Consider the following 12,787-nt stretch of genomic DNA (forward strand, 5'->3'; position numbering starts at 1 on the left):
AGCCGTGCAACTCCGCCTGATGAAGACCGCTTGCTTGCGTTGCGATGAAAACGTCGTGGTTTTATTTTTTACTTTTTTTTAATGTTTATTTTTTTCCCCTACCTACTTGACTTTACCGAAAGAACCAAGAATATGCAACCAAGGCATCATTTAGGATGCAGCCGCGAAACCCGCTCCGTCAACCGGGACGCGTTCGGGTACACGGGGCCTGGTGGGATATTCGCGTGCGTTCTACAGCGGAGAGAGGGGGCACTTTTGTTCTTGTGTACAGCTAACAAAAATCTTTCAACTTTTTTTTTTTAATACACAGCCCAAGATCTACTCTCTTTACAATAATTCCCGAAAGGGCCGGCAACAAACGGTGCAGTTGTCAAAGGCGTAAATCGCTAAAGTTGCCGACGCGGTTGGCTGTTGCGAGGTTATTATTGTTATTGCTCATCGCTACCGCACCTCCCCCGTTGATGCAATGCGTGACGGGCACAGGGTGTGTGTGTGTGTCTGTGTGGAAGGGAGCGATAGTGTAGCGGTTAGCGCGCTGCGCTATGAACCTGGCGACCCGGGTTTCGATTCCCGCTCACGGCCAACACCAGTGACGATTATCTGAACCGGTCCCGGGCCTCCCCTAGGTCGACTCAGCCTCAAATGAGTACCTGGTGCGGTGTGTAAACATTGCCACTGGGGAGACAAAGGCGGTCGGGCGTGGTGCTGGCCACCCACCCCCTCGTGTAACCGTTCGGCCTTCATAGGTGCTCGCTAACAGCACTTGCCCCTACAGTCTGTTAAGGCTACACGGGGGATCTTTGTCTTTGTCTGTGTGTGGAAGGGAGCGGGAGTGTGGCGGTATTGAACGCGTCGTGCCACGAACCCGGCGACCCGCTCGCGGCCGCCGACACCACCGGTGACGATTATCCCAAACCGGTCCTGGTGCCCCCCCCCCCTCTCTCTCCGCTAGGGTCGATTCGGCCTCGCGTAAGTAGTACCAGGCGCGGCGTGTGGTGAACATCGCCGCTGGGGTTGACGAAGTCACAGGCCGGGTTGTGGTTGCCGGCCACCCCCAGACCGCTTCGTGTGCCGTGCCGGCCTTCATAGGGCGCCGCTCCTCGCTCGCGGCTATTGCTTCGTCAGCCTGTTTGAGGCAGTACGTCGGATGGGGGCGGGGGGGGGAGAGAGCTTTTGGGTTGGTTTCTTTTTTGTGTGTAGCAACCTTTCGTGACTGCAGAATTACTGCAGTCACGAAAGCTTTAAATCAAAATGTAACCTTTTTTTGTTTGTTTGTTACGATCAGAGAGGAAACGAGAAGACGCTCGGTGTAGTCGGGCACTTTGCTCCGTTCATCATTTCGTTTATTTGTAGGTTTTTTTAATGCTTTGCTTTATGTAACCCCCCCCCCCCCCCCTTTTAAATGAAAGACCCAACAAAAAAAAAATTCTGCTCTCTTTACTCCTTCCCTCTCTCTCTACCCCCCTCTCTGCCTCTCCTCTCTCTCTCTCTACCCCCCTCTCCGCCCTCCCCCCCCCCTCTCTCTCTGCCCCCCTCTCTTCCTACTCCATTTGGCTCTCTCTCGCTCTCTTTTACGCACGAGGGATCGGGAGCATTGGGAGGCTCGGGGAGAGCCGTGGCTTTAAATGAGCGAGGTTGTCCGTCGTCGTTACGGGAGTTTGTTGGGGGGGGGGCGGGGTGTGGGGAAAGAGGCGATGGCGGTAGGGAGGGAAGTCTGATGTTGGGGGATGCTGCCAAGGGAAGAAGCGAGAGAGAGAGAGAGGAGTCTTGTGGTCTGGTGTGTGTGGCGGTGTATGGGTGGATAGGTGTGTGGGTGAGGTGAGTGGGTGGATGAGTTGTTGTGACTGGTTGGTGGTGGAACACGGTGGTGGTGGTGGTGGCGGTTGAACACAGGGTGGTGGTGGTGGTGGCGGTTGAACAGTGTGGTGGTGGTGGTGGTGGTGGCGGTTGAACACAGTGTGGTGGTGGTGGTGGCGGTTGAACACAGTGTGGTGGTGGCGGTTGAACAGTGTGGTGGTGGTGGTGGTGGTGGCGGTTGAACACAGTGTGGTGGTGGTGGTGGCGGTTGAACACAGTGTGGTGGTGGTGGCGGTTGAACACAGTGTGGTGGTGGTGGTGGTGGTTGAACACAGGGTGGTGGTGGTGGTGGCGTTTGAACACAGTGTGGTGGTGGTGGTGGCGGTGGTTGAACACAGTGTGGTGGTGGTGGTGGTGGTGGTGGCGGTTGAACACAGTGTGGTGGTGGTGGCGGTGGTTGAACACAGTGTGGTGGTGGCGGTGGTTGAACACAGTGTGGTGGTGGTGGTGGTGGTGGTGGTTGAACACAGTGTGGTGGTGGTGGCGGTTGAACAGTCTGGTGGTGGTGGTGGTGGTTGAACACAGTGTGGTGGTGGTGGTGGCGGTGGTTGAACACAGTGTGGTGGTGGTGGCGGTTGAACAGTCTGGTGGTGGTGGTGGTGGTTGAACACAGTGTGGTGGTGGTGGTGGCGGTGGTTGAACACAGTGTGGTGGTGGTGGGTGGCGGTGGTTGAACACAGTGTGGTGGTGGTGGTGATGGTGGTGGTTGAACACAGTGTGGTGGTGGTGGTGGTGGTGGTGGTTGAACACAGTGTGGTGGTGGCGGTGGTTGAACACAGTGTGGTGGTGGTGGTGGTGGTGGTGGTTGAACACAGGGTGGTGGTGGTGGTGGTGGTGGTGGTTGAACACAGTGTGGTGGTGGTGGTGGTGGTTGAACACAGTGTGGTGGTGGTGGCGGTTGAACAGTCTGGTGGTGTGGCGGTGGTTGAACACAGTGTGGTGGTGGTGGTGGTGGTGGCAGCGGTTGAACACAGTGTGGTGGTGGTGGTGGTGGTGGCAGCGGTTGAACACAGTGTGGTGGTGGCGGGTGGTTGAACACAGTGTGGTGGTGGTGGCGGTGGTTGAACGCAGTGTGGTGGTGCAGTGTGGTGGTGGTGGCGGTTGAACACAGTGTGGTGGCAGGTTGAACACAGGGTGGTGGTGGTGGCGGGATGGTCTGGTGGTGGTGGTGGTGGGCAGTGGTGGCGCAACGGTGTACAGGATGAGAGAGGACGCGGCGGCGCCTGACGTTACAGGAGCCCTGAAAACGTGGGCCGGAGGAACGAGCGAGGCAACTTCACGGGTTAGCGTTAACTTGGTAGCGGCGCTTTCGACGAGTGCCGAGGCGACTGACCCCCCCCCCCCCGTGTCGGGTCGGGTGACCCCCCCCCCCCAACCGCTGGATCAATGATCGGGCCGCACCGCGCACCGCCCTCGAATTCTCCCCGCCGCAGCGCGAGGCTCTTGCGGCGATGGCTTTCGCTGTTGGCATTGGTAGCCCCGGGGGAGGTGTGGGTGGGGGGGAGCGCTCGAGGACTGTTTGAACAATACTCGAGGCCACTTTACAAAGTCGGGCCGCGTGTTTGTTTTGTTAATAACGGAAGGGGGGGCACGAGCGGGCCGGCGTCACGGGGCTGACTTTTTTTTTTTGGCCACTCCCTCCTCCCCCCTTATTTTGATGATCTCTCGTCAGATGCTTCTTCTTTGGTTCTTTCGGTAAAGTCACGTAGAATGAGATAAAATAATAAACTAATTTGATAAATAACACGGTGAAATTCTCGCGACGTTTCGGGCCACGACACAGGTGAGAATTTTATTGCGTTATTTCTTTGTGTTATTTTATTTTATTAATTTATTATTTTATTCTCATTCTTACGTGGTGGTGACTTACCGAAAAAACCAAAGAAGATGGATGATCCTTGCAGTCACGAAAGGCTTTAAATCGAAATTCGTCAGATTGTCTTTTCATTTTCGGCAGATGCGTGAAAACTTCTCCTAGGGGGCTTGTCGGTCCTGACTTTTCATCGTAACGACTTGAATTTTGATTTAAAGCTTTCGTGACTGCAGTAATTCGTATTCTTAGCTCTTTCGGTAAAGTCACGTTGAAGGGAAACACTAAAATAATAAAAAATATATATGAACAATAACGCAAACGGTCATCATCATCATCATCACACCTGATGATGACCGTTTGCGTTATGGTCGAAACGTCGTGAGAATTTTTATTGTTTTATATATATTTATTATTTTATTGTTTCCCTTCAACGTGACTTTACCGAAAGAGCTAAGAATATCTTAACGACTGTCAAAGCGATTTTTTTTTTTTACACAACGTATACATATACAGGTTGCCTCCCCAAACAATTTTTTAACGCTCATACGGGCCCATCGTTTTTTTCATGGCTAAAGAACGGTTGATGCCACACTGCGTGACATGATAACAACAACTCTCTTTATGAATAGCTTCAAAAGCATCCACTTGTTTTCGCCTTCGTTGTCAACGCATCGCTGGGATCTCGTGGCGAAGTTGAACATTTCCCGGGAAGCGTTCACATTGCTTTGAACACACGCGCTGTCTGCTCGGCCCTCCTGACAGTAAAAGGAGCCCCCCCAAGTCTCCAAAGTGGCAGAAAATTTCTGCATTGTAGCGCTGCTGCCTTTCCACCCCCTCCCCCCCCCCCCCCCGTTTACAAGCCCTGCAAGAGCCGGGTTTGGTGGAAATTCCACATTCCTATGGTGGGGGGGGGGGCAAAGAGGTCTCTCCTTTACGGACAACAAAAACCACTGTTGGTCTTATTCTTAGCTCTTTCGGTAAAGTCGCGTTGAAGGGAAACAACAAATAATAAATATATATATAAAACAATAAAAATTCTCACGACGTTTCGACCATAACGCAAACGGTCGTCCACGTCGTGAGAATTTTTGTTATTGTTTTATATATATTTTTATTATTTTATTGTTTTCCTTCACGTGACTTTACCGAAAGAGCTAAGAATATGAATTACTGCAGTCACGAAAGCCTTTAAATCAAAATTTCACTGTTGGTCTTGCCCACAATTTTGATCTTGCTAGCTCGGGGGGGGGGGGGGCTCGGGGGGGGGGGGGCTCGGGGGAGGGGGGGAGGGGGAGGGGGGGGCCCGCTGAGTTTTTCCGTACAGCTCCCTTTGTCAGGAGCGTACCTGGCCATCGCAAACGAGAGCCGCTCAACGACGCGGATAGTTGCCGTCACGTGGAACTTTCTAGCAGCAGCCAATTAACTCTAAACGCGTGGGCGATGTCCATTTCTAAAATGTGGTGGGTGGGGGGGGAGTACACGGGGAAATATCCACGCGACCACGCGGGAGGGGGAGGGAGGGGAGAGAGAGAGAGACACAGCAAACTCCAAAATATACAGTAGGTGTCAGGGTCAAGATTGAACCACGACCTCCTGCGTGCCGGGCGAGGTAGTTAACATCTCCTAGCCACCGTGATGATGAGAGAGAGAGACACGCAAACTCCAAATACACAGCAGCAGTCGTCAGGGTCGGGATCGAACCCACGACCTCCTGCGTACCAGGCGAGGTAGTCAACATCTCCTAGCCACCGTAGCGCACTCGTCCGGCAACCATTGAGAGGTTCCTTCAAGTGCCCTCTTAGTCCACACTTAGAGGGGACGGCACTTGGCCACCCCACTCTACTTACCCGGGTGGGCGAGTGGGGGGGGGGGGGTGGTAAGGGATGGGCGGGGGGAGATTGCTCCGAAATTTTAATTCCCGGAGCTGAAGTTCAAGTCAAAACTTGGGCGTGGAACAAAAGTTGAATATGACGCCGGCGGATGTTTGGCTTGCCCCGCGCGTGTTTAAAACTTGTCGGCTCCCTACACTTGGAGTGTGAACCCAGGTGAATCGCAACGTCAGCTCTGTGCTAGGCTTCTAGTCGCTGTGCGAGTCTGTGGGTCTTCTTACGAGTCTCAGTCGCTGTGACCAATAAACCTGAGCGCACACACTGGTGGAGCCAGTGGGGGGGGGGGGGTGGCACGTGCCCCCCCCCCCCCCAATGATCCAAACGAAATCCCTAATTTCGATCGGATCATTGAGGTTTATTAGTAATAAATCGCATTTTGCGACCCCCCACCCCACTGCCACCGTGTAGCATATTATTACGTGGCCAGGGACTCTACGAGATGATAGGACAATAATTGGCAATAAGTAACGGCACAGCGGTTATAAGTGACTCACAGAATTGTGCGCAGCTGCGTCTACAGAGTCACGACTTCCCTGAAGGCATCGACACCTTCAGCGAGCGAGATGCCGATCACTAACAACGCGGTTCGAATCGACCCCTCGATCGATGGCTGCGTCATCGCCGCACACGCCTCGAGTAACAAGCACGGGACAATCCTTACTTATTAACAACTCCTTACTTACTAACTCCTTACTTATTAACAACTCCTTACTTACTAACATCTCTTTACTGATAACTCCTTACTTACTAACGCCTTACTTACTAACTCCTTACTTATTAACAACTCCTTACTTACTAACATCTCTTTACTGATAACTCCTTACTTACTAACAACTCCTTACTTTACCGAAAAACTAAGAATATGAACTCCTTACTTACTAACAACTCCTTACTTACTAACAACTCCTTACTTACTAACAACTCCTTGCTTACTAACAACTCCTTACTTACTAACAACTCCTTACTTACTAAACAACTCTTTACTTTACTTACAACTCCTTACTTACTAACAACTCTTTACTGACAACTCCTTACTTACAACTCTTTACTTACTAACAACTCCTTACTTACCAACAACTCCTTACTTACTGACAACTCCTTACTCACAACTCCTTACTTACTAACAACTCCTTACTTACTAACAACTCCTTACTTTACTAACAACTCCTTACTCACTAACAACTCCCTTGCTTACTAACAACTCTTTACTGACAACTCCTTACTAGCAACTCTTTACTTACTAACAACTCCTTACTTTCTAACAATTTTTAAATGTTGGAGGGGTTGCCCCCCTCCCCCCCCCCCCCACCTGAAAATCCTGGCTCCGCCATTGCACACACACACACACAGGTATTAAAAGTTTTTTGTTCGCTTTCAGCACCACGTGAAAATCAGATGAACGTTTCCAAGAATAACAATGCAAGACCGTTTTGTGTTAGACGTGTGGATTCCCCGGGGTGTGGATTCCCGGGGTTTGGATTCCCGGGGTTTGGATTCCCGGGGTTTGGATTCCCGGGGTTTGGATTCCGGGGTTTGGATTCCCGGGGTGTGGATTCCCGGGGTTTGGATTCTCGGGGTGTGGATTCCCGGGTTTGGATTCCCGGGGTTTGGATTCCCCAGGGTTTGGATTCCCGGGGTTTGGATTCCCGGGGTGTGGATTCCCGGGGTGTGGATTCCCGGGGTGTGGATTCCCGGGGTTTGGATTCCCGGGGTGTGGATTCCCGGGGTTTGGATTCCCGGGGTGTGGAATCCTCCACCCCACCGGGCTGCCCGTTCCGCTGCGTGGTGGAGTTTGCTGCTGCCGGGGTCCTGGGGGGGCCGCTCTGCGACGGCCGCAAGTGAAAGATGACGAGTCGGCGTTTTACTTTCGGTTCGGCGTTTTATTTTTTATTTTTTTTTACACGTGGCCAACAAATTCCCGGTTCCTGAGAATTTCCCTCCCGCCCCGCACCTACCGATTTTTTTGTTTGTTTTTAAATCACGGATGGCTACGTACAGTGTGAAAGAAGTTGACGTACAACATACATACGGTAAACATACATGCAGTAGGTAATTGATTATCCGGCGACTTCAGGGTGGGGGAGGAGGGGGGAGTGGGTGCCGGATTTTCAAAACGCCGGATGATCGCTGCATTATTTTCTTGGTTCATTCGGTAAAGTCACCACGTAGAAGGGAAACGATAAAAATAATAAGAATATAAAACGATGGAAATTCTCACGACGTTTTCGACTGCAAGCACAAGCTATCGTCGTCACGGCAAGAACTTTTTTTATTGTTTTATATTTTTTATTATTTTATTGTTTCCCTTCCACGTGGTGGTGACTTTACTGAAAAGAACCAAGAAGAATGAGTCCCTGCAGTCACGAAAAGCTTCAAATCAAAATGTAATCGCTGCATTATTTAAAAAATAGCTTATTTTGCGCATTCATGCACAACCTTATGCGTTTAGGTGCTGTTTGTTTCGAGTGTTTTAAAATATATATATATTTTTTTACTCCAGTGAAATTGGCAGAAATAATATAATCGCTCAAATGAGACGAAAATCCTTGAGTAGAAGGTTACGGTATTTGCCGTGCCACATTTGCCACTCCAACCTCGGCCCCTGCACGGGGTGACGTTACATGGGTACTACTACTACGCTCTGGTGTCAACAACCATGATGTGCGTCTGGACCATCGCCGGACTCGGCTCTGCAGTCTTTGGAGCGGTTTTGCCGGTTTTTGCCGTATTCCGCCCGGAACCGCCGGGCAATCGATGATCAACTGTACGCGCATTTCAGCATGCGTGCGTTCAAAGTGCCGCGCGACCAAGCCTCCCGCGTAGATACGGCACGGGCCAGCGGGGAGGTGCTGCCCCCTACTGCATTGTGGCCAGAGGTGGTGGGGTGGGGAGAGGGTGGGAAGGTGACTTGAAGGGATTCGGAAGTAGTCCTGCGTTGTCCACTTCCAACAGAATCTGATGAGCTATAAAGCTTTTTTTTTTCTTAACCTGGCGGCATCGACGAGTTTGCTTGCGTTGAACCAATGCTGCCGATGTTACGTGCGCACTCCCAGAAGGCTGTGCGGGGATGATGAGATGTGCAAAATGAGCAATGACAAACAATCAAAAACGTGTTTTGTGCTTTCATGTGGAGAGGGGCCGATATCCGTAAGAGCTGAACAACAGATTTATCCGCATCTCTGGCTTTGTCACCTGATGATGCTGGTTGTTGTTGTTGTGTTGTTGTGGTTGTTGTTGTTGTAATTACTGGTGGTACATCACGGTACTCGGAATTGTAAATGTTATAGTGGGGTTTACTCTCCAACACACACACACACGACAGCCGGTGTGGTGCCTGTACTCGTAACGAATTGGTCACGTGTTGTTTACACGACAACCTTGCGATTGCTGTGTCGGGTGGTGGCGGGTTTAACGACACGTGTGTGTGTGTGTGTGTACGTGTACGCGATCTCGCACGAAAGAAACCTCTTGTGGATAATATTTGGTCGTGCGAAAGCTTACGGCCACGTGTTTTAAAACGAAGGAGATTGTTGTTATTGGCCACTCGTACATTCTGCCGCTTTAATAATTCAAATATCTCCGTCGGCGATGGGGAGGGGGGGGGGGGGAGTTTGTGATTTATTTTTTTTATTTTGCCGCATCAACGCTGACGAACGTTGAACCTGCCTGGCCAACCCAATCGGGGGGGGGGGTGGTGGGGGGTGGTGAGCAGCTTGCCTTGTGTGCCGGGCTGCCTGTAACTGTGTGTGTGTGTGCGTGCCGTGTGTGTGTGTGTGCGTGCGTGTGTGTGTGTGTGCCGTGTGTGTGTGTGCGTGCCGTGTGTGTGTGTGTGCGTGCATGTGCGTGCGTGTCCGCGCGTCTCCAATCTCCGCCCTCCCCACCCACCTAGGCTCACCGCGAGGGAACTTGCTCGCATCCACGCCATCCACGCGCACAACGGCTGCATCCCCAAGCCGAACCTGTGGGATGAGCTGCAGAAGTACTTCTCGCTGGCGGCCGATGGATTCCCGGACCCGAAGGTCATGCCAGGTAGAGGTTGGTGGTGGTGGGGGGGGGGGGAGGTGGTTGTGGGGGGGGGGGCAGGGTGGGTAGGAATGGAGGTGGGTGGGGGTTGGGGCAGGGTTTTGAGCGTGCTCATTCGCGACCCTTTGGTGTCGCCCCCTCCTGGTTCGAATCGGATTCGGGGCAGTGGCCCGGATCCGCCGCTTACCCCAGGGACGACGGGCGGGGCTCTGAGCACGCTGCGTCGCTCTTCAGACCTGCAGCTACCCCCCCGCCTGCCCCCACCCGCCCCCCCCCCCCCCCCCGCAACGCTCGTCCAAATTTTAGGATAGTAACGTTTTTGTAATTCATGAAGCCCCCCTTTAAATAATCGTTCTCAGGGGGGGGGCCACCGTGCATGGAAAGAGGCGAAAAATAGTTGAACGTCGACCGAGCAAAGGAAGAAGCGATGCGTTTGAAAGTAACTAGAGAGGGAGAGAGAGAGAGCGTGCGAGACATTTCTAAGTCGAGATTTGGAGATGTTGCAAGTGTTGTCTCGGAAGTCGTCCCCTGACCCCTCGAAGGAGCACGAGGGAGCTCCGGAGTTTAGCTGCCGCGATGTCCACTGGCGCCGTCGCCCCACCACCACGAGCGCGAGGCCGAGAGAGGACCGTGGGGAGCTGAGCGACGCACGCTCGGAGGATCTTGACGACCCTGGCGGAGTTGTACGGCTTAGGGTGGTCGCGAGTGGTATGGAGGATGTTGAGTCCCATTATCTCGAGGCCTGGAGAATAGCAAGCGAGTGAATCTGAAATCAGCAACGGGGGTACTAAGGACAGGGTCCGTGACCCCAAATGGGAAAGACTACGCCGCAATTGTGGTCGGGTCGCGGTTACACACGGGCACTTCGCCAGCCCCCCACGGCGGTGAAACTACCACAGACCAAGACGTAGTCACCAAGATGTAGTCACCAAGACGTAGTCACCAAGATGTAGTCACCAAGGACGTAGTCACCAAGACGTAGTCACCAAGACGTAGTCACCAAGATGTAGTAACCAACCAAGACGTAGTCACCAAGACGTAGTCACCAAGATGTAGTAACCAACCAAGACGTAGTCACCAAGACGTAGTCCACCAAGATGTAGTAACCAACCAAGAAGTAGTCACCAAGACGTAGTCACCCACCAGCCGTGGTGACGGTGTCACGGTGTGACCCCCCACCAGCCGTGGTGACGGTGTGACTGTGTGACTGTGTGGCGGTGTGACTGTGTGGCTGTGTGACTGTGTGACGGTGTGACGGTGTGACTGTGTGACTGTGTGACTGTGTGGCTGTGTGACTGTGTGACGGTGTGACGGTGTGACCCCCCCCCCCACCCAGCCGTGGTGACGGTGTCACGGTGTGACCCCCCCACCCAGCTGTGGTGACGTCACGGTGACCCCTCTCTGACCCCTCTCCGCGCCCGAGAACGACGGCTAGCAAACGGCGAGCGACAAATCGATTTCGTGCGAGGAGCGATAATTAAAACATTTTAAAATATTATCTTTTTTTTTTTAAAATCTACGCGGCGCTGTAATCCACGTCGCTCCTCCCTCGTCCCTTCCCGCATTCCCGCGCCGCTCCCCCTTCCGCCTAATTTTGTAGGTTTCTCTCGGAGGTGCCCAGCCGGGCGGGAGCTGGAGAGAGAGATGCTCGGCCTGCAGGAGACGCTCGCCGGCCTGGGCTCTCCCGTCGTGCTCTGCCACAACGACCTGCTCGTCAAGAACATCATCTACAACGCCGACAAAGGTGCGCGGCTGCACCGGCTGCAGTGCCTCCGCGGCACGCACGCGCTACACCTAGATTACACTACACCGAGATTACACTACACCTAGATTATACACACACCTAGATTATACACACACTACACCTAGATTACACTACACCTAGATTATACACACACCTAGATTACACTACACCTAGATTACACTACACCTAGATTATACTACACCTAGATTATACACACACTACACCTAGATTATACACACACCTAGATTACACTACACCTAGATTAACTACACCTAGATTACACTACACCTAGATTATACTACACCTAGATTACACTACACCTAGATTATTACACACACTACACCTAGATTATACACACACCTAGATTACACTACACCTAGATTATACACACACCTAGATTATACACACACCTAGCTTACACACACACCGAGATTACACTACACCTAGATACACACACACCGAGATTACACTACACCTAGATTACACACACACCGAGATTACACTACACCTAGATTACACTACACCTAGATTATACACACACCTAGATTACACTACACCTAGCTTACACACACACCGAGATTACACTACACCTAGATTATACACACACCTAGATTATACACACACTACACCTAGATTATACACACACCTAGATTACACTACACCTAGATTACACTACACCTAGATTATACACACACCTAGATTACACTACACCTAGATTACACTACACCTAGATTATACACACACCTAGATTACACTACACCTAGATTACACACACACCTAGATTACACTACACCTAGATTACACTACACCTAGATTATACACACACCTAGATTACACACACACCGAGATTATACTACACCTAGATTATACACACACCTAGATTACACTACACCTAGCTTACACACACACCGAGATTACACTACACCTAGATTACACTACACCTAGATTACACTACACCTAGATTACACTACACCTAGATTACACTACACCTAGATTACACTACACCTAGATTACACTACACCTAGATTACACTACACCTAGGTTACACTACACCTAGATTACACTACACCTAGATTACACTACACCTAGATTACACTACACCTAGATTATACACACACACCTAGATTATACACACACCTAGATTACACTACACCTAGATTACACTACACCTAGATTACACTACACCTAGATTACACTACACCTAGATTACACTACACCTAGATTACACACACACCTAGATTACACTACACCTAGATTACACTACACCTAGATTACACTACACCTAGATTACACTACACCTAGATTACACTACACCTAGATTACACACACACCTAGATTACACTACACCTAGATTACACTACACCTAGATTACACTACACCTAGATTACACTACACCTAGATTACACACACACCTAGATTACACACACACCTAGATTACACTACACCTAGATTACACTACAC

At 51.2% G+C, this 12,787-nt stretch overlaps 1 protein-coding gene and 1 long non-coding RNA gene across 3 annotated transcripts in view; one reads left to right on the top strand and one right to left on the bottom strand.

Annotated features, from left to right (window-relative positions):
* Positions 1 to 12,787, top strand: part of LOC116956503 (ethanolamine kinase 1-like) — a 69,485-nt gene that overhangs the window by 43,015 nt on the left and 13,683 nt on the right. Inside the window, exons 4-5 of the mRNA XM_032978178.2 lie at positions 9,449 to 9,588; positions 11,183 to 11,326. Of these exons, the coding sequence (XP_032834069.2) occupies positions 9,449 to 9,588; positions 11,183 to 11,326 (284 nt within the window). The remainder of the gene's footprint in view (positions 1 to 9,448; positions 9,589 to 11,182; positions 11,327 to 12,787) is intronic.
* Positions 11,334 to 12,015, bottom strand: LOC142906465 (uncharacterized). Of its 2 annotated transcripts, none has more exons than XR_012930305.1 (4): positions 11,912 to 12,015; positions 11,802 to 11,867; positions 11,703 to 11,769; positions 11,334 to 11,447 (listed from the first exon to the last, which is right to left on the bottom strand). It is a non-coding gene; the product is annotated as an uncharacterized LOC142906465 (long non-coding RNA). The 2 variants fall into 2 exon arrangements; XR_012930304.1 differs by lacking the exon at positions 11,334 to 11,447 and adding an exon at positions 11,496 to 11,550.

The sequence above is a fragment of the Petromyzon marinus genome, chromosome 65 (genome assembly GCF_048934315.1).
Source record: "Petromyzon marinus isolate PM22_M1 ecotype Great Lakes invasive population chromosome 65, UKy_Petmar_22M1.pri1.0, whole genome shotgun sequence".
Taxonomy (NCBI): Eukaryota; Metazoa; Chordata; class Hyperoartia; order Petromyzontiformes; family Petromyzontidae; genus Petromyzon; species Petromyzon marinus.